At 36.5% G+C, this 22,623-nt stretch overlaps 3 protein-coding genes across 4 annotated transcripts; all 3 read left to right on the top strand.

Annotated features, from left to right (window-relative positions):
• Window positions 1–7,781: 7,781 nt before the first annotated feature.
• Window positions 7,782–8,711, top strand: nppal (natriuretic peptide A-like). Of its 2 annotated transcripts, none has more exons than XM_058785522.1 (2): window positions 7,782–8,044; window positions 8,120–8,711. In XM_058785522.1, exons 1-2 carry the CDS (start codon window positions 7,958–7,960, stop codon window positions 8,411–8,413), a joined length of 381 nt encoding a protein of 126 aa, XP_058641505.1. In that variant the 5' UTR covers window positions 7,782–7,957; the 3' UTR covers window positions 8,414–8,711. The 2 variants fall into 2 exon arrangements, with proteins under 2 accessions (XP_058641505.1, XP_058641504.1); XM_058785521.1 differs by having other exon boundaries at window positions 8,117–8,711.
• A 2,898-nt stretch (window positions 8,712–11,609) lies between these two features.
• Window positions 11,610–12,964, top strand: nppb (natriuretic peptide B). Its single transcript, XM_058785358.1, has 3 exons — window positions 11,610–11,818; window positions 12,127–12,382; window positions 12,525–12,964. Exons 1-3 carry the CDS (start codon window positions 11,702–11,704, stop codon window positions 12,539–12,541), a joined length of 390 nt encoding a protein of 129 aa, XP_058641341.1. The 5' UTR covers window positions 11,610–11,701; the 3' UTR covers window positions 12,542–12,964.
• Window positions 12,965–15,698: 2,734 nt separating this feature from the next.
• nppa (natriuretic peptide A) lies at window positions 15,699–17,550 on the top strand. Its single transcript, XM_058784868.1, has 2 exons — window positions 15,699–15,857; window positions 16,570–17,550. The coding sequence occupies exons 1-2, from the start codon at window positions 15,744–15,746 to the stop codon at window positions 16,873–16,875; spliced, it is 420 nt and encodes a 139-aa protein (XP_058640851.1). The 5' UTR covers window positions 15,699–15,743; the 3' UTR covers window positions 16,876–17,550.
• Window positions 17,551–22,623: the final 5,073 nt, after the last annotated feature.

Genomic DNA, 22,623 nt, shown 5'->3' with positions numbered 1-22,623 from the left:
TGCTTTGGAAGCAAAAGAACGTTTAGTAAATATCAGTTCATCTGTGCGAGTGTGCCTTCGATCCACTGGGGAAATTATTTCAAATTATACTTCAGGCATTTATCTTCGGTTGGTCAATAAGCCATAACCTCATAACCGTTTAATTTTTCTGCCAACAGAAAAATGATTAGCATCGCTCTACTTTTTAAGAACATAAGAAAAGCAGTCTTAGAGTGCATACACTGTAAAAAACCCACCAATTTCAATCTAGAAACTTAAGTTTAGTTGGTTTTATAAATCATTTAAACTTTTATTACATCAAAATGTCATGTTATTTATAGTGTAGAAACATACCATTATAAATAAATAATAAAATACAATAAAAAGTATTTTTACCAACCATCCTTTGAAATAAAATAATGCTGTATAAATGCTGTTCCTACCTGCCCTGACGTTGAATTTCATATACCTTAAAAAAAATTAAAATTGCTCAACTTTGATGAGTTAAAGTAAAAACAATAAGTTGCCATAATTTACTTACCATATCATCATTTTTAGTGTAGGAATATACTGTATAAAAAAATACAATAAAATAAGTATTTTTACCTACAATCAAAAAAAAAAGAAAAAAGAAAAGCATTTGAAATAACATAATAAATGTTATATAAATGCTATTCAAACCTGCCCTGAACCCTTAATTATTTTCAGTGCTCTAAAGTAATGTAGTCCAATGTCAAGCCAATTAAAATTGTATAAAGCCAATTAAATCTCATTTTGTCCTAAGGGGTCAAAGATGACCAACATAATACAATATAATACATTTAATTTAGATCTGATAAATATTTAAAGGATCAAAGGAGGGATAATTTCCAATATTTTCAGTATATCTGATATTCAGAATCAGGACAACAACCTCAGATCAGAGAAAAAAATCTGAAGAGAGAGAGACCCGTAATGGCCCATAATGCATGATTTTGTGCTTTATGTCCATGGCTTTCACAGGTATCTGGGGGGTCGTGGCTGCTGAGGGGCCTGACACATTCCACCCCAAAAAAGGCAGTGCCGTGGGGCAGATAGAGCCAGCAGCTCCAGCGTGAGTTGACAACACAACAACCAAATATGCAGATCACTCCTTACAACTCTGGCTCGTGTTAATGCGATTCGGTGGCTTTCCAGGTCTGAATGGCACAGCCAGTGCTCTTGGGTATTTGGTTGGATTTCAAAGGTAGTCATACCTCATACATTCACTGAATAACAATGGAGCTGTGATTGATTAGGGTTTCACCAGCATGTTGCTTTATAAAATCCTTCAAATCTGTTCATTAAAAAAAGAATTAATTATAAGACTAATTACGCAAGGCTATAATGTAGCTGCTGGTCATCGACTTGGCAAAAGAGTAACGAGTGAAACAGCGCTCAGAAAATAAAGAACGATCTCAGACGAGCTGAATTTCCCCCTACTGTCCCTGAGATATAATCTTCCAAAAAACAACCTTGTAAAATGTCAATGTATCTTTTACCCCGGCTAGAACGGCTTCATTTTTTTCCCTTTTTCTCTTGTTGTTTGGCCAACAGTAGCCTCCGCAGGGAACCCAAACCCTACGGACAGTCATTGATATCTGTCAGTAAGTTAGCAAAGTAGCAAAGACAGTTTAATGAAGCTGAAAGGGCGGCTAATGGATGCATGTTGGGATATAATCTGTCTGGAAGGGCTAATGTGACACATATTAATAAAAAAAAAAAAGGAACTGAAGCTGTATTATTACGTCTTTACTTCATTCATTTGAATGACATGTGCAAGACAATGGGAGAAATTACTCATTTCTATCATTTTTCCCTTCTTTCACTGAAGACATCATTCTATTTGATAAGTTATCCCATATTTAAATAAAGGTCATTGCAGCGGTTGTTGGTTTTGCTTTAGGACTTTGGACATCGAGCGGTGACCCAACATAGTACCACAACTGTTTACTATACAAAAATGGAAAAATAAATAATAAAATTAAATAATTATAAAATTAAACAGTTTTTTTATTATAAAATAAAATAAAATAAAATAAAATAAAATAAAATAAAATAAAATAAAATAAAATAAAATAAAATAAAATAAAATAATTAAATTAAAATTGTTTTTAGCCGAACATTAGCATGATCTGCCCATCAATTTACAAAAATTTTAAAATGATATATAGGATAATTGATGTTTCTAAGAGGTAAAATGAATAAGAATGCTACTCTAATAAACAGTTTAAACTAAACCAAACTGTATTGTTATGTGAAAGAATCGTGTGATTTTACTATCTCTATAATCTATGGTGAAATTTTCCAAAACACCCTCAGACACCAAAGAGGGGGTCCTTTAAGAGCCACAACACTATTACCCATTAAAGGCCAATAAGTAACGTGCTTGTTCCAGCTGCAGGGCAGAATATTTCCCACATTACTGTGGTAGTCTGTGTGAAAATGGAAAGAGCTGATTCCCACTGGAATTCATTATAGTAAGCTAAAGCAAGGTAACAGAGAGATATAGGATGCATGCCTTACCCATTCGTTTGTTGTGTTTGCTAAAGCACACCTCACTATTATTATTGCTCAACTTAAACCTAAGCACTTGAACTTCAGCACTTAACCTGTTCCTGCACCATTTGTGGATTCTGCTTCAAAGCATGTGACTTGAAGAGAGGTGTGTTATCACTTACATTGAATGAAATACCTGAGTGATAAATAAAGCTTCCAAAAGAATATTTCCACAGAAGAACCATTTTGGTATACAGTTATAAGAACGTTTTAAACATATAAGAACCTTTTTCCACTACAAAGACCCTTTTGTGGAACTGAAAGAATCCATGGATGTTAAAGGTTATTCATGGAACCACAGATGCCAAGAAAATACCTTTATTTTTTAAAAGTGTGGGACCATAAAATGTCATAGATACATGTGGTGAACTATTTTGATTTGGTGTAGTAAGCAAAAACCTAGCAACCCTGAGAATACCCTGTGTCCCAACAACCATACTGCAAAGCAACACTCAAAACACTGAATACCCATCAGAACAGATAATGAAGGGTGACAAGATATTTCCTTCTTGTTTTGACTTGATAACGTTGTCAAGCAAAACGTTGGTCCTATTTGCATGTTAAGTTAAATATAGCAGAGGGCAAGGCTAAATTTATCACACTAGGTCCGAGCTTGGTCTTATCTTTACTAAAATAGCACCACAGCTGATGGTGTAGTGTGGAGTGCTGTCAGTCGTCTGGAATGCGCTGGGCTGGACAAACGCAGAACCATGGGTCAACTATGATGTAATTTAGGGGACATGGGAGGGATGCTGGGAAGGAGGCAACAATCCAGGTAAAACGGAAGATTGTTAGGTGTTAATGAACTTGAAAGTGAATGATAAATTAAATTATCTGGAAATCCAAGTTCCTTCCATACGTAAATATGACTCGGAGTAGACTCACAGAACTTTATTTCACCTTTGAAATACATTCCCATACGTTTCAATGTTTATTGACCATTAGTGACCACAAAAATATGGTGAAGAAGAATATGTAGTCATCACATTAGATAGCTTAACACCAAAGCAAGTGGAATTTATATGACAGAAACGATGGTCAAAGTGGCTATTTTTAGAAACCTTGAGGCTGTCAAATGTTAGTGGAACATGTTGGTGGTTGCTCTGCGTGGGACACCTGTGTGAACTTGAGGAGAACTGATTGTATTTGCATATGCACTATAAATCAAACTGACCCCTTTGCCATATGACCTCATTTTCTTACAAGCGGGAAACTGCTGTTATCCATTATTTATTGAAATGGCATGATTGCTGAGTGTTCATTTACGGTAATATACTTGCTTTGTTGCCATTAGGTCCCATGATAAAACTCAAGAGTGTCGTTCCAGTGAGATTGAGGATGCTGCTGACAGGCTGAATGTCCAACAGACCGTCCTGTGTTTTATCATCTGTGAGATTCCTTCAGTGGACACGCATATGTGTGACTACAAAGAGTGTCAGAGTTATTAACTCTATTATCCCTTCACATTGCTTGGATTTTATTTATTTTTTATCTTTTTTATTATTATTGTGTGTGTGTTTTTGTGACATATGAGGACACAGCTTTGTATAATGACATGGGTATGACACAGGTATTACAAGGAGAAGGTGATTTATGAGGACATTTCCCCATGTCCCCATATTTCAAAAGGCTTATAAATCATACAGAATTAGTTTTTTTTTTTTTTTTCTCGAGAAAGTAAAAATGCACAAAGTGTGTGTGTGTGTGTGTGTGTGTGTGTGTGTGTGTGTGCGCGTGCTCATTAAGGTATTTAATTTGTAGTAAGTAAACTAAATAAAACTTGTAATAATTTGACTAATAATATGTTGTTTTATCATAAATGGAAATTATACCTTTATATTATAGCTAATTTAGGTGAAATGTATAAATTAAAATGATAAAAAGTATAAATAATTGATAAAAATCAATAAAATATTGTTGATTAATAAAACACAAATCATGACTGCAAGAAATTAGAGCATTTTTTAAGCTGGTCCAAAGTATTCTTTCTTTCTTTATCTATCCATCTATCTATCTATCTATCTATCTATCTATCTATCTATCTATCTATCTATCCATCTATCCATCCACCCACCCACCCATCCATCCATCCACCTATCTATCTATCTATCTATCTATCTATCTATCTATCTATCTATCTATCTATCTATCTATATATCTAACTATCTATCTATCTATCTATCTATCCATCCACCCATCCATCCACCCATCCACCCATCCATCCATCCACCCATCTATCTATCTATCTATCTATCTATCTATCTATCTATCTATCTATCTATCTATCTATCTATCCATCCATCCATCCATCCATCCATCCATCCATCCATCCATCCTATCTATCTATCTATCTATCTATCTATCTATCTATCTATCTATCTATCTATCTATCTATCTATCTATCTATCTATCTATCTATCAGAATGGGATTTTTCTGTTTTATTACCCCCAGGGTTCAAAACCTAGGTCAAATCACTATGACAAGTACTATCTGTCCTTAACAAGTCACATCATTCATGTTCTTAGCATGTTGCAAGTTAATAATAGCTAGATTTAATGTAAGGAGTTTGCTTAAATCAATAACCCTATGAAAAATAAGTAATGCTCTCAGCAAATGGCACTAATAATATTTCACAGGAGATACAACTACAGTCTTTGTCTCAAAAAAAATAAAAATAATAATAACTCGTCTTTAACTTGTATTGATCCTTTAATTTAGCTAAACTGCTTGTGTGAAGATTGATCTCAAACATGCAGCCTGTGAGCAGCTAAAGCCTGTAAACATTTCCATTTGAGTCTCATGGCAAGATCAAGGGAGGGAGAGGTAGTAACTTTAAGATAAATGTATCTCATCCTTCTAACACGGCCGCTGGCTATACTCAGGTTTGGGAGAGGCCTGGCTCAAACCAATAAAGGCCCGAGGCTGGTTTCCACCCAGCATGAGGAGGACAGGTGGCCAGGGCTTGACTGATGATCTCTTGCTAGCTTTCCACTGGAGCACAGTATGAAGGCAAACAGGGACTGATTAGCATTTTAGCGGCCATCGGCATCTAGCGCAGCTATTAGGAAAACAGGTCGGAGGCCATCTGGAAGATATCGTTCCCTCTGCAAGCCTAATGACATGTGGCTATAAAAATTTTAAAGACTTATCGTGAGGTTGTGATGTTGGAATTAGACATTTTTAAAATGACAACAAAATAAAGTAATTCTAAACACTGAATTATTACGATTTGCCGTTTGCTGATCATTTTCTTTGTAACACATTTTGTTATACATTATGAATATGATCTCTTTAGCAAATAAATGACATTTGGAACAGACTGCAGTGCAGCCTGTCATTAAAATCTTAATTAGCCCCATTGGCTTCTCATCAGGGAAAGAGCAGTGCTCAGTGAACTGTGCTCGAAGTTAAGAGCTGCCCGAATGAAATATGAGAGAATATAATAAGCGCAGCCAGCAGACAATGTGAAAGTAATGAGGGACAACGATGGGTTAAAGCTGAAGTGTGTCATTTCTGAGCCACTGGCGTCACCAAAGCAAATGCGAAAACAATGCTTGTTTTCAAACAGGTTTCCCAAACACTTCTGCTGTCTGCCATTGGTCGCATGGTCTTACCACAAACTCTCACTATTGGCTGAGACGATGTTGTTATGCCAGTCCCAAGACCAAAGACAATGTTTTGATAGAGCCACAAAGTCATGGTGTTTACACTTTTTGAGAAAATTAGAAAGCATTTTATGATTGGCTGAAAAATTAGATAGTGTAGAAATTGATTTCCATTGTACTGAGATTTGTGTTGTACATTTTTGTGGTTGGAGTTTCAATGTGTTTCAAATATTTACCAAATACAGGTGGCCACAAAGCCTGTCGTATGGGAAAATCAGCGTAAAACTTGGATTCTGTGGTACTTTCTATTGTTTGAAGCTTTCTGAAGAGACATTACTTCTGTTTTGTTGGGTCATCTTTGTGTGTAAAGAAACTTTTGCATCACTACATAAAAATCCCACTGCTGTGCAGTCACATCGCCTTGAGAACAAGCAAGGGATCTCTTTTGAGAAGACTTTCCCAGACTGAGAGTTAACCACACACTGCCTGCATGAAATCCGGCAAACTGAACTGACAGACAATGGCTTTACCTCCTAAGGAAACTCAGGCAGGCTTCCAAGGCATCATGTTGTCAACTCTAATGATCTAGAACAAATTCAACTACAATGATTAAATAATCTGTAGAAATGAAACAATCTGGAAATAAAATTTACAGGACTGTGGGATATCATATGTTAATGAAGAATAAATCTATGCTGCTTTCAAAACCTTCATATACTGTCTCCGAAAGCAGTGTTTTTCAGAGTTTATGACCCTGATAGCACACGTACATCTCAGGGACGTCTATTTGACGTCTGCATTTACATCTACAAGACGTATTTTTTAGTGTTTGCTCATCTTCAATACGTCTATAGGACGTTTCCTTTTAGATGTCAAATAGACGTCTATTAGACGTCTTTAAGATATTGGTGATTTAGAATGTATGTAAAACTGACATCTGAAAGACGTCTGTCAGACGTTTGTAGACAGCAGATGCTTTCCAGATCAAGTGATCTTTAACAGACATCTTGCAGACGTACTATCTGGGGAAACTCTTCTTAAGTCAAAATGAGGTACTAGCTAGCCAGTGGGATGTTTTGCTTCATGCCTCATTTTAAGAGCCAGAAACTCACAGTGCCTTCAAAACAATCCAACCGAGGTGCGTAAACCAAAAACAGTTTCCCAAAAAGTATTATACTTGAAAAAAAAGTCTGCACACTCAACATCAAAGATAAAAGTTTACTGAAAATAAAACAAAAAACAAAAAACAAGGTAACAAAGAAAACGTTTCGATCACATGTTGACATTTTCAATGCTGAGCTAACAATTTAAGAGCATTTTAAGAACATAAATGTTGTGAATGAAAATATCCAAACACTTCTGTCCAGGTAAAACATTCTATTTCTCAATCTTAAGGTAACTTGCTTTGGCAATGTGTGTAAGCCTGGAATTAAATGCACAAAGTGTTGGATAAAATGCTGTACACTGATTTGGAGCTTTCTGTAAGAAACACTGGGATGAGACGAGTGTAAGTGCGCATTAAGGCTATTGACTGTACCTCCATGACAAACCACGAGATGATGTTCTGCGCACTTGACATCTAATGCTTTGACAATTGGAAGGAGCCTCCTGCACGTCACCATTGTAATGTTCAGTCAACGAGGTGGGGTCCTGATGAAAATGAAGAGCCCTCCCCGTAGGGTTTGCTGGATTTTCCCGGCGAAATAAAAGCGCGCACCTGGACACGGTGCTTGGGTACGAGCGAAGAGTCAAGGCAGCCGCGCACAGCCACCACCTCCAGACCACTTCAGCAACAATGATCGCCAACAGCATCTCTATTTTCTGCGTGTCTTCACTTCTACTTTTAAACTTGGTCGGTGCCAAACCAGTCACCAGTTTACAGGTGAGTCTTTCAGTTTTAGCAACACTCTTAAACGTTTATTAGACTGTGACTAATCACATGTATATTTTATAGCAGAGTCTTAAGCAGTTGTTAGATGAAGAAGTGAACACGCCGTTTATGGAGTCGGAGGAGTCGGTGATGGAGCAGAAAGATGCGAGATCCGAGAAGAGCGCGCTGGACGAACAAATGTGGGATTCAGATGCGCGCAACTCAGCGATGGCTGGAAAAGATAGCGCCATCGAGCGTCTTCTAGGCGACTTACTGTCCACTTCCAAGCGCTCCTGGAGTCGATTCAAGAAAGGCGGGCTGAGGAGCTGCTTTGGGGTCAGACTCGAAAGAATCGGGTCTTTTAGCGGACTCGGGTGTTAAGCGGAGGTATGCTAGGATGTTAGGTCATCTTGGCCAGATATGGAAAATTGTTCAAACGCGTATTAGAAATAAAACAAGTCATGTCTTATTACTTCATGTCATGTCACTTCTTGCAGGTTGGGACTTTGAAATACCTGACACACTTTAGACCGTAGATTTGTGTTCAGGTGTTGCTGTATGTGTTGGTCATTATTTATTTATTTATTTACATAGTTTGTATTTGAAGATTCCATGACTGCTGCTTTGTACTGTTGCATCTATTTATTTATTTATGTATTTATTTATGTCCTCTATAAATCCAATCGTGTTATAGATAATGTATATTGCTGCAAAATAAATATTTTGCATAACGTGTGTGTCAATGTGGTCTAAAACTAAAGTGAGTAAATTTGACAATGAACTTAGAAGATAACATGATGCATATGGTAATATCTTAGGTTTTTTCGTTAAAATAGACATAAAGAAATACATTCGGGCAAAAATCAAATATATAACAGTATTAGAAATAGTATTCAATTTTACCATGAATCAGTGATTCAAAAGTGCCAAGATGGCCATAGAAGTCTATTTCTACCTGAGCTAACATAATGTAATAAGTCAGTTTTTGGCAAATTAAACTTTTAATCAGATTTCCATGAAAAAAATGGCTTTAATGATAAGCATTTTACAGTGTATGCTGGAACTATAGTGCAATTTATTGTGATCACATGGATCATTTATTGACATAAATAAATATCTGTTGGTGAGATCTATTGAATTTAGGCATGACCCAGAAACACAAACAGCATACTAGAAAAAAACTAGAAAACTAGAAAAAGTAAAGTAACACATAGATTGACTAAGCGTTTATGACATAAATTCTTTCTCAGTGAAACTTTCCTTTATTGTTATTCAATTTTAGGTGTTATACTGTATATAATCCAGCCCACAGTTTGTTTGCCTATATAGGCTCTAACACGTTCTCACATGCCATCACATATGGACTCATTCAGGACCCCTTGGCGTCAGTTTTTTACGCACTGGGTGCCCCTTTAGCGTCATTTCTCAACGTGTATGGAACCCCACTGCTCTCGGTTATTTGCTCTTTGCATCATGTCCAGACTTATTTAATTCTTTAAATGGGTTTGTAAGAGTAGAAATTATTGAAAAGTATTTCACGAGTTGGGAGTGAGAACGTGTTGGATTCAGAGACTACAGAACAACCTGTAAAGCAACCAACTATTTGAGCACAAAAACCACTGAAATGATTTTGAGAATGAGGCATGAAGAGAAGAGAACTCAGGCATTCTGTTCTAAAGAGGTTTGATTTATATGTAACTGGGACAGTTAAACTAGGATTGGTAATTCCTACTAACAATGCAAGCCATCTGTACAGTATATAGGCCTATGCACGAATGTCATAATAAGTAATAAAACCTAACCGTAACTCTGTTTTTTCCAAATTTGTTATGAACTGTAAATTAAGTTAAATCAGCACTGTGGTTCCAGCACTTTAAATCAGCTCTGTGATACACATGTAATGTATACCTATCCATAGCTACAGATAGGCTATGCTACTTCAAAAAATAAGGGTCAAACGGGACCATTTTGGATTCCTCCAAGAACCTTTCAGTGAGCAGTTCTTAAAAGAACTGATTTAGTCTTATAGTGTGAAGAATATTTTAATAATCTACTATAAAGAACCTTTTGTGCAATGGAAAGGTTACATGTTAAAGGTTGTTCATGAAACCATTGATGCCAATAAAGAACCTTTATGTTTTAAGAGTGAGGCCTGCATCTAATCATTTTCTATAACTAAATAATTTCTCAACGTTTATACAAATATACTTGGAACACACATTGGACACATAGTGTCTTAATGAGCATTTATTGCTATCCTCCTCTTTCCTACTTTCATATGCTTTACCAACGTCTCAATTAGATCTTTCTATTTGACATGACACGGTGCAATAAGCATAGCAACAGCTGGTACAAATGTGCACGCCACGTGTCTATTTCATATATAAAATTAAAAAGTCAACCCGATCTCATAAAACAGTTTTTCGTATAAAATCGTAAGATTTGTATAAATATGCCAACCTGATCTCACAGAATTCCGTGTAATGTTCACGGACTTAATTAACCCGAATCTGTGGTGGCATCACGGAATCGCCGAAAGTTCCGTGCTGGGCTCACAGAAGGTATCAGCCGTGGTCCATGCACGGATTCACTGGTTCAACACCAGCGCTGCATCGGACCACGTAAAAAGAGTGACTCCGATGCAGTTATACTTTCACTGGAGCACCTGACCCCACCCCTACCCTAAACCTACCCAGTTCTGAACAATAATGATGATAAATGTCCCAGTATCGCGTCAGCATATTGATGCTAAGGGTTTCCGTGCGTGGAGCACGGCTGATGCCTGTCACTGACTTACATTGGTATCACTTCTGTGAGCCCATCACGGAATTTTTTCTGTGAGCCCATCACGGAATTTTCGGCGATTCCGTGATGCCACCACAGATTCACGGAATTCTGTGAGATCATGTTGAAATATGCATGCAGCTCCGTCTGTAAACCTGAGTAAAATCGTATGAATTATCGACTTTACTACAGGGACCAATTCTCACTATTAAATTAGCATGCATATTACTAGCATAGCTATTGGCTGTTTATTAGTGCTTATTTAAAGCGCATTCTGCATCATATTCTACATCTCTAATCATACCTAAACTTAACAACTACCTCACTAACTATTAATAAGCAGCGAATTAGGAGTGTATTGAGGCAAAAGTCATAGTTAATTGTTAATAGCGATAATTGGACCTTTAGATAAAGTGTGACTGAATCTTGAGACCGTTGATTAATGTTCACAGTTAATGCATATTAATGTATTATAATATATTTTCCGCCTATTAACTGCCCACTCTAACATTATACAGTGTTTGTTAGTGACATTATTAATTATTATTCAGTTAGATAAAGCGTAAAACCTTCATGTATCCTACTGTAACTTACCTTAAAGTGCCATGTAAGACACTTGATGTGAATGATTTCAGGGAAGAGGAGTAGCTAATGAAATCATTGAGGTGTTCCCGTCACTGTATGGCCCATTTGGACTCGTCTATAAGCTTTAAAGGACTGATTTCCGACAGCAGCCTTTATCAGACTGAGGTGTCGGAATGCAGCGGCCATTCTTCACATTACTGGCGTGTCAATCTGTAAAGTATAAAAGAGCTCGAGGCTCCGCTGAGAGAGTATACAGACAACGACAAACGAGCCACAAGAGCAGCAAAAACATCAGGAAACATGAAATCGATTGACATTCCTCTAGTCGGCCTTCTCTTACTCTTCAGCGTTCGGCTCATGGGTGCGTTCCCGCTACAAAACACAGCCTTAACCACCGAGGACAGGGATGTCTTAAAGGTAAGACGAACATCTCAAATAAAAACCGTGAGAAAATCGTGATATTGATACGCAAAAAAATTGATTTTGGCGTGCATATGATACGCACGTGTTTGGCGTGCATATGATACGCATCCACCCAACACAGCTAATCCTAGGCTACCCATTGCGTAACATATGCACGCCAAAGTCAATTTCTGTGTATCGAAACGTAAACTCGTGCTATTGATATGCACTTTCATGCGATCTTGTTGGAATGAGACAGAAAAACGTGCTTAATAATGCTCACCCAATAGGGCAAACTAATGAGCCACATGCGGCCCTTTCAGCTTCTTCTACAGCGACTGGAGGAGTCCATTCCCGCTTCTTCTCAAGAGCAAACACTGAAAGTGGAAGAAGAGGAGGATAATCCTGAAGAAACCCGCATTGAACCTCAACCCAAGACTGACATGAGGGACTATCTGTCTGCTCGGAACTTGAGGACAGTCCGGCAGGACTCCAAGAGACATTCCGCGTGTTTCGGGAGCAAACTGGACAGAATTGGGTCCATGTCGACCCTGGGCTGTAACCCAGCCGGACGCTCAGGTAAACACTTCATTTATGTATGGCACGGTTAACATACTTTGAATAAAAAAGTTTCTCTCGACCCATTAATTTACAGATATAATATTAACATACAGGTTTATGGTTCACTAACTTATACATTCTCTGTTTTCTCTTTTTTCAGGTTCTAAGAAGTGGTGAAGTCTTAATGATTAGGAGCTTCTACGCTGCAAAAAAAAAAAAAAAAAACTTTTAGTGCTGGTATTACTTTAAAGAGTTATTTCTCCTTGATCTGACCTTACAATGACTTTTGTTAGTGTAACCTAATGTATTCAAGTTTATTTAGTCATATTAAATTATATTTTTGACATCAACAAAAAAACAAGATGTTCCTATCAAAGCACATTTTTAGGTTACCTGACAAAATTGATTTATTTAATTTCATTTTATTTTTTACTGTTATTATATATGACTCCAGAAATTGTTCTTAATCATGCATATTTATTTAGATATTTATTAAATTGTTTAAATAGTCCAGTTATATATTTATATGCATATTTAATTTAATTGTCATTCAGATCAGTTGTAATAAATGTTTACACATGCCTTGGTTTCAGAAATCTCTCTTTCTTTCTTTTTCTCAAAACTGACCTGAACACATGCACCATGAGTTTTCATTGAATACATAACAAGCTGTTTTAAATCATAATGTGATAAGGTTATATTGGGCTCTGGAATACTGAAGTATAGTTTAGGACGAAGAATAAAGTTCTTGCACTGTTTGCCCGACAACAAAAACTGCATTGATCAAACCGTCCCTTGGAGTCGTTGAAATTCCTCGGTCCCTCCTCAGGGCATCATTATCCGTTGAAGCTGTTTCAGCACCATGGAGAGCAGCAGTGCTTCACATTACTCAAGGGAACTCAAGGTCACTATCCCGAGTTAGATACAACATTTCAGTGACATTCCGTATAATTTAGGCCTGTGTTATCACAAGGTTTGGTGGTGACATTTAGAACAAAATGCTTTTAAGTTATAACAAACTTATAAGTTGTTAATCAATAAGGGAAACCAGAGGTAGTTAATTAGCTCCAAACTGAAACTGGCACGTTGGTTCACATGTTTGGCACATGTTTTATATATATCAAATTATTAATTAAAATTTTTGTTGGCCAAAACAGTTTAATATTTTCCTTGTATATTATTATTATTATTTTGTTATTTTAGTATAATTGAGACACTATTGTGGTTTTTATTAATACTTAGTAGTAGTAGTAGTAGAAGTAATAATAGGGTGGATTAGGGTAATGGATAAGGGACACTTTTTGCAATTTTGAATTTTGTCTCAAAGTCCCATATGAAGCTAAAACGATAAATCAAAATCTTTTATCATTATAAAATCCTCAAGATGTTCCCTCATTAAATCAGAAGAAATTTTTCATATATTGTACTTAAAGGGGAAATTGCACATATATTAGTGCTCCTTGTGCCAAAGTGTTTTAGAACTTGTGGATTTTCTAATGTGGGACAGCTCGTGCTCAAATCTGGGACACTTTGTTTTGGGTTAGAAATAGTTAATTTTTACACTCCTGGTTAAATGTGCATAACCATGTTTGGTTAATTAATTTAGTAGGCCTGCAGTGTGTTTGCTGTCTTCATCAGTTTGTCTTAAAAACTAGCCTATATGTTCACATGTGGAATGTTAAATGCAACTATATAACACAAAATATATTAAATATATATATTTAAATTATTTAAAAACAAAAATGTCAGATTTATGGCAGCAACAATAATAACCATGTAATGAAGTCAAAAATATAAAATTGGACTTATTGATAGCAAAATAATTTTATAAACGATTAAAAAAGATCTAAAATTTAGAACATGGAATGTCTTTTAAACTGTTAAACTTAAAAAAATTAACTTCTGTACTCTGCACATGGTAAGAATATGGAATATGTATTTTCAAAAGCATGTGCTAAGCAAATTGTGATGATAAAAACACTTCATAACAAAAATTAGTAGTTCTTGCTGCTACTCATCATGGTCCAGAAACCGATTGTCCTCTAGTCTCTACATTTTGAATCTGGATTTTAAAACAAATAATATTTCTGCATTATAAGCCCAAATATTTAACAAAAATACATGTATGGCATTTAACTTTCTTAATGCACATTTTATCAGTTGAATGAAATAGCATATTTGACTGTCCCACATTAGTCAAAACATGCTGTCCCACGTTTGAAACATTATTTTCTAAAGTGGGACGACAAAGATTGTTTCAAATAGAAAATATCCTTAGCATATTTTAATAATATTATAGCAAAATTTGATGTACAATAATAATAATAATAATAATAAAGTAGTTTTGGTAATTTTTGGTCTGTATTTGTCATTTTTATTCATTTTGTATTTTATTGTCTATATAGTTTTTATTACATTTTCTGTTTTTTAGTTATTTTACTACAGTTTTAAATATTTTAGTGCGTTAAGTTAAACTAGAAGTAAATGAGAAAATAAATTATGTTTTTAAGCAGAAATTATATTTATATATATACACACACATATAGTTATGGTACTTTAGTAACTATAGTTATAGTACTTAGCTAAGTATAATAACCCTGTTTCATAGTTGTTTATTGTTTAATACATTTTAAACACAGATATGATATGGAAGATGTTATCAAAAGTTTTACTTTTGATAGTATTATACATATATAATATTCACTGGAGTAAAACATTTAACAAGTTTCATTCTCCCCTATCAGCTACATCATTTATTCTGCAACAAAACAGTAACCACATTATTTTAGATTCAGCCATCTGACAGACAAATATCGACACTTCACTAGTTTTATTTGCCAAAGAAACGTATTTTCACTCAAGATTTTAGATCGCCAATGGTATTAAAGTGTCTATTAATCAGTTTACAGAAATGAGTTCAGTTATCATTAACATGCACATGGGTAAAGGTTCTGGTTTGTTACCTTTACTATTTTTCCATAAAGTCATCATTTCAGTCATCATCACTGGCCTATATATAGACCATCATCTGTTTTAACCCCTTATGGTATAGTTAGTTGTAGTTTGTATCAGTTGTGAGGTGATGCAGGAACCATGTGAGCCACTCGTGCAGCGGATGCATTCCCCATGATGCCTGAGGTCACTGTTTGTGTCCCAGCGCCGCACATCAGGAGTTCTCCAGCGAGCCACCTCTCACTGCCACAAACAGCCACTTAAAAGGAAATCTGCTCCAGGAGCGTTATCACAGATGAGGTGTCGGAATGCACTTCACACAGTTTACAGAGGATGAGCTCCTGACAGTCAACTGTCCCTTTATAAGAGCCAAGCAGGCAGACGAGTTCAGTTCAGAGAGAGAGCCAGCAGCCAGAAGAACCCAGAGATGATCAGAGGACTTATTCTCACAGGACTACTGGTCCTGCTTTGGCACCAGATGGATGTACAAGCGCACATGTTGAGCAGACACAGTCCCGCCAGCAACATGGCCAAGCTGAAGGTATTTCTGCTTTCAACCCTTAAAATAAAGAAATAAATATATAGAGAACTTGCAGTGAAATTAGAACGTTTGGATCTGTTTACTCTAGAAACTATGTTAAAAAGTGGTAACTTGCAAGCCTTTTCTACCTCATTTAACACAGAAAAGTATGTTTGTTTGTTTTTTTGGTATAAATGGATGGTTGACTGAACGTTAAAGGGATGGTCTACCCATTAATGAAAATTTAAGTTGTTCCTCAAGTTGTTCCAAACCTGTATGAGTTTCTTTCACAAAAGGAGATATTTTGAAGAATGTGGGTAGCCAAACACTTCCGTAGTTTTTTTTTTTTTTTTTTTTCAATGGAGACCAGAAACTGTTTGGTTACCCTCATTCTTCAAAAGTTCTTTTTATTTTCAACAGAAGAAAGAAAATCATTCAGGTTTGGAACAAAGTGATGGTGAGTACTGTAAATGATGACATAATTTCCATTTTTGGGTGAACTGTCCCTTTAAATAATATTTTTTAGACTTGAATAAAACCAGTTGTTTTAGATGCTACCGTTTTTGGTCATTTTTACGGTGTTAGTTTCATCGAGCCCTTAAATTGAATGATATTTAATGTGATCAAACAGGAAAGAAACAATAATATCATCTTGAGCATGCAAAGAATATTGAGTTCAATAAAAGAAACCATTTCAACAGAATGGCTAGGTTGACTCTTGTCTGCTCTCCAGAGCTTGCTGCAGCAGTTTGAGGAGGCCCTGGCCGCAGAAGAGGCTCCTGAGAGAGCCGTCGATTATGAGGACAGCAACACAGCGCTGGAGCAGAGCCCGCCCTCCACGTCCTGGGACAGAGACAGAGAGGAAGAAGCAGCTCCGGCGGAGGACACCAACCCCTCGGATGGGTTTGATACGCAGAGAAACCGCCTCATAGATCTCCTCATGTCAACCCGGAGCAAAAGCCTGTCTGGCTGTTTCGGGGGACGGCTGGATCGCATAGGGTCCTCCAGCACCCTTGGGTGCAACTCTAAAAAAGGTTAGCTATGATGACTGATACAGATTACAATATATATTTATGATATATAAATTATTTTACATGTGGGCAGCTGTCCATTAACTTTTTAGGTTAAAACTTACATGTATTTAAGAGAGGGAAGAACATCTCAGTAAATCGAAATAAAAGTAAATCTGAGGTCAGGTCCTGTAACTTTTAATTTAAAATATGTGGGGGGGGGAAGCCATCTGTGAAAAATAAACATATTGGGCCTTATTTTTATGGTGTAGTATAAATATGAGCTCATAAAAACTGCATGTATTATAATTATAGTTGACACAGAAAGCAAATTTGTAGAGTAGAAAACAAAGATGAAATTAAAATGTTACAAAATGCATGTTAAACTGATCTGCGTGGAAATTTTTGTTCAAGTCTTGAAACATGGAAACCAACCAGACTGTTACAAAATTTGTCTATATTTTGGAATGCCTGTTGTGCTTTATATTATCTGATGGTTAATATTTGTTTGATATATATTTATTATGTACAAGTAGTTGAGTGCTAATAAGTATGTTTAAATACAATATATGGCAAAAACCACGATAATTATGTGCATTCATAATGTATTACTTATTCTGCATTCATTTATGAGATTGGTGTGCAATTCTGCTTTTAATAAAGAATAACAGACCCAGATAATCTTGTTATTTGTTTGTGCTGTTATTTCTTTTAGTTACATTTCTGTACTTAGAAATAAAATGTAAAATACCATTTTGTTTCAAGAACAGTATGAACAGATTTCAAGGGGTTTTAGTTGCAGAAAGTGATAATAAAATGATACCAAAATCCTGGTTTTTGAATCATTTTTAGATTTTCACGAAATAAAACTCAATATCTAACTAACACAGAAACACATAAGCTCACCACTGAGCCCCCTTCTCCCATTCATGAGGAATCTACTCATTTACCACCCACGCCATCTCTTCTAATGGCCATTATCAGACTCATTACAGGACACATCAGCACTGCACTATAATGAGTCCAACAGCTGCAGGTGCTTATTGCTCCTGAGCTTCTCAACACCTGCGCTAACCTTAAAAAACTCCAGCCATGGCAGCCTTAATCCTATTACACAAGCTCAGCGGGCTCGCTCCTGATTGCATGAATAATGCCTCCGCTCAGACTGCTGCTCTTATTAGAAACTTCGTGTCACACACTAGCAGACTGCTAGAGACTGATGTCTTGGGTCTGGTGTGAATCCAGTGAGATGGCAGTGACAGGAGAACGAGCGGGAACTACATCTCCTCCAATTAGACGAGCAGCCTGTGTCAGAGCTGAGGGTGAGGACTGGTGTTAGTCTGAGGGTTCATTCACTGCACCGAGAGATAAAGTGGCAGATTTGATGTATGTCCATAGGCAAAACGCCCTCCAGGTGGCAGACAGTCGGGTACATCTCTGTCAGGACAGGGTTTTTCATCCATGGATCTGAATCTTGAAAGGACTGACAGAAGTAACAGAGTGTGTACATGGTCAATTCGGGGAAATTGAGACGGCTGTCAAAAAGTGACTCAACTTGAGTGAATATCACCACATACTGTAGTCAATATGGACACGTTTGGTTCTGTGAACTTTTATCAAATAAAGTCTTTTAAAACGCTTTTTTTTCCCCCACACCCAGCAGACACTGCATGCATCATGGGAGAATTCTGTCTGAAAGTCATGAAAATTATATATTATATTATATTCTTCAAATTATGTTAATGGAAGTGATGGAAGTGACCATTTTAAAATATTTGGAACAAACAAAAAAAATGCTGACAGCTAGAATTGTATGTATCCCACATATATAATGTTTCATTTATTACATGTCTTATACATTTTCACACTTTTTGAGAAGCTTTAGTGAAAACCCCACACAAAAGTATTTACTGTGATTTACTCAAGTGATGATTTTTCTCTCTCTTCTTCACAAATCACATTTTATTTTTAATTTCAAACATGTTCTTCACAGACACTATTGTCCCCGTAGTAAAGACACTAACTTTTGAAAATTGTTGTGGCAGTATTGTTCATTGTGATGGAATGTAATATTAATATATTTGTACTAATACAGTGCCCTCCAAAAGTATTGGAACAGTGAAGACAAAATTGTTCTGTTGGCTGTGGAGTCAAGACATTTGCAAATATGATGAAAAGATGAATATGAGACAAAACTACAGAATGTCACATTTTATTATTAGCCGTTTCAACACATACATGTTTTACCAAATAAAAAGAACAGCACTTTTAGAGTTCATCCCACTCATTGATGTGAGCATAAGTATTGGGACAGTTGAACATAAGGCAGATATAAAAGATTAAAAGCTATTATTTAGTTGCAGATCCCTTGTGCATAATCACAGCAGTGAGTCTGTGACCCATAGACATCACCAGACTCTTGCTCTCATCCTTTGAAATACTTTTCCCAGCCTTTAATGCAGCCAGTTCCAATTGTTGCTTGTTTTGGGGAGTTTCTGCCTTTACTCTCCTCTTCAGCTGCTGAAATTCATGTTCAATCGGATTTAAATCTGGAGATTGACTCGGGCAATCTAAGACTTTCCATTTCTTTGCCCTTATAAACTCCTTGACTGAACTGGCAGGGTGTTTTGGGTCATTGTCCTGATGCAATATGAAGCACTTCCCAATGAATCTGGTGGCATTTTCTTGAATATCGGTAGGCAAGATGGTTTTGTACCCTTCCAAATTCATTCTGCTACTGTCATCATACATTAAGTCATCAGTAAAGTTGAGAGGGCCTGTTCCAGAGACAGCCATGCATGCCCATGCCATGACACCACCTCCACCATGCTTTACAGATGAGGCTGTATGCTTGGGATCATTGCAGTTCCCTTTTTTTTCTCCACATTTTTGCTTTCCCATCACTTAGATAAAGGTTCATCTTTGTCTCATCGGTCCATAAACACAGTTCCAAAACTCTTCTGGCTCACCTTTGTGATTTTTGCAAGCTCTAATCTTGCCTTTCTATTTTTGGAGCTGGTCAGAGGTTTGTATCTTGCTGTGTAGCATCTGTAATTCTGTGTCAAAGTCTCCTGAGGACAGTAGATTGTCAGAGCATCACCCCAGCTTTCTGGAAGTTGTTGGTGATTTTACAGACACGTCTTTTAGGGTTCATTTTCACAGCTTTTATGATTTGTCTGTCATCAACTACTGTTGTTTTCTCAGCCGATCAGGTAGTTGTTGGTTGCTGGTGGTTTCCAAACTCTTGATTTCTCCATGCCCTTTGTTTTTGCTATAGCTTGACTTCCTCTTTTCTTTTAGCATCCAAATTGCTTGCTTTTCTCTCAAAGTCAGCTCCCTCGTCTTCATCCTGGTTTGTGTGTGTCATCATCGAATGCAAGATTCAGAATACAGAAGTAATGGATATAACTGAAAGGACACATTCCCTGCTTTTAATATCTGAAGAATTAATGTAACAGGACACAGCTGATCACTTAGAAAGACCTGTGAGGCAGCTGTTCCAATACTTATGCTCACATCAGATTTTTTTTTTTTTTCATATAATTAATATTGAAAGGATATTTTTTGTTTAGCTCATCATGGTTTAAACATATTTTGAGCTGGTATACAATAATAAAAAAAAAGTTTAAAGTAGCAAAATAAAAACTTGTTTTGAATATGTATTTGGAATCTAGACAAAGCAGCTGCTGAAATATAAGACAAAATTGAGTGAAATCTGCACTTATCTGCACTTACTAATCTGATGGGAGACCTGTAATAGTCCATGAACGTGTTGCCTTTCTCATCCACTACGATGTGCATCCTTTGTACAAAACCACATATAAACTGGAATCCAAAAAATGACAGCGACCTAATTTGCCATTGAGGAATGCCACGATTAGCTCTCAACGTTTTATGAGCCTTGTTTCCTCGTGGAAATCGGATCTGTGCTGAAATGGTCCATGTCCGACACATCAGCCTACATTAGGAGGTCTGTATGCATGTGTCAGAGTGAGTTTAGCTTCACGCACTCGGCCGTGAAGAGCTTAATGAATCAGACTCAGAGCTCTGCTGTGAATATGACTGAGTGAGGAGCAGGTGCAGACGCTCTTTATTCATCACACACGACTCATTCCCACTGTACGACCAGATATCTCTTAATGCTGGAAAACAGTGCATATACATGTAAATCAATAACACTTTATTTAAGGGGGCAATTCTCACTCTTAACTAGAATGCATATTATTAGCATATTGGCTGTTTATTAGCACATATTCTACACGACCATTGCGTTGTCATGTGTGACATTAGAGTAAAATATGCTGGCTGCTTTAAGAGTTACAAATTGTCAAAGTATAGGACCAGCTTCAGTCTATTGCGTGGAAGAGAGCAGCCAGTTATTGTGGTTCCTTTCATCTTAAGCCATCTGCTACATTTCTTGTCTTTCAGAAGTATCGTTGGCATGTAAGTTTATGTTAAAAAGTCATTCACCTATATTTGATAGCATTTTGTGTTAAGTGCAAACTTTCACTTGTGGTGTGTGTGTCACCATGTGTTAACTGTGTCATGCTCAAATGTGTTATGTATCTTGGAGTTACATATTGTTAACCGTTTATTTTGATGCAATTTATTTAGTAAACAGTTTGAAATGTGAGAGATGTTACAGTAGTTTATTTCATACACATAAATGCAAACTTATATGCACTGTTATTTTATACATGCTTATGTTACACTGATAATTCATGTGAAATATTCCTTGTTCAGTGTACTTAAATTCAATTTGTTCCTTTCAGTTCTACCCTACTTCCAGTCACCCATTAAACGAAGTGAACTGTGTCTCCGCTGGTGTCAGCGTGGTGATTGGTAGAGGAGTTATCTGTCTGTGAACGTATGCAAGGTGCATTGGGGGGCCAGAACAACCATATTCTACATCCCTAACCATACCCAATACCTAAACTTATCAACTAACTGTTAATAAGCAGCAAATTAGGAGTTTATGGAGTCAAAAGTCATAGTTAATAATAGTTAGTTAATAGTGAGAATTGGTCCTCAAACTAAAGTTTGACCTGTAAATCACATGATTTATTGCTATATCACAATTGGGTAAATTTTAAATCATTTCACTACTTTGCTATGAGCAGATGCTGCTCATGTTTTTCCTTTGTCCTCCATTTCTCTTTCACCGTATTCTAGATTTAACTAACAGAAGTCAGTTCCTTGACGGCATCCTTCAGAAAGTGACACTGTTGCCGGTCTCATCAAAATGCGTATAAACAGTACGCCAAACAAAAACAAAAACTCGTGGTACTGATACGCAAAAATTGACTTTGGCGTACATAAGATACGCATGTGTTTGGCGTGCATATGATACGCATCTACCCCGGTGCGCCGATACATTTTTAACATGATAGCTATGACAAAATAAAGGCTTTTTTTTTTACTCATCCTTGACTGCCTTGGTTTTGCATGATTTTTATGAGTTGAACTATCCCTTATTCCAAAGAGCATCAGGATTTGAGAAAGTTTTTCACCTCAGCGGCACTTTTTCCTCTTATTGTCTGATATTTCACAATTTTTTCCCACTTCATTTCTGATTAAATGAATGCAGCCTTGATGTGCATTGAAGACAAAAACATTTAAATATCTTACCCACCCCAAACTTGTAAGTGATAGTGTATATGTATTTTATTGTAGCAATAAATAATAAATAAATATATAAAAAACACTTAAACATGAATGCTGACTGGCAGATGTTCTGTACAGAAAATATATCTGCTAGTGGAAGAATGCAGTTCAAC

The sequence above is a fragment of the Onychostoma macrolepis genome, chromosome 08 (genome assembly GCF_012432095.1).
Source record: "Onychostoma macrolepis isolate SWU-2019 chromosome 08, ASM1243209v1, whole genome shotgun sequence".
Classification (NCBI taxonomy): domain Eukaryota; kingdom Metazoa; phylum Chordata; class Actinopteri; order Cypriniformes; family Cyprinidae; genus Onychostoma; species Onychostoma macrolepis.
This window is presented reverse-complemented; position numbering and strand designations above follow the sequence as displayed.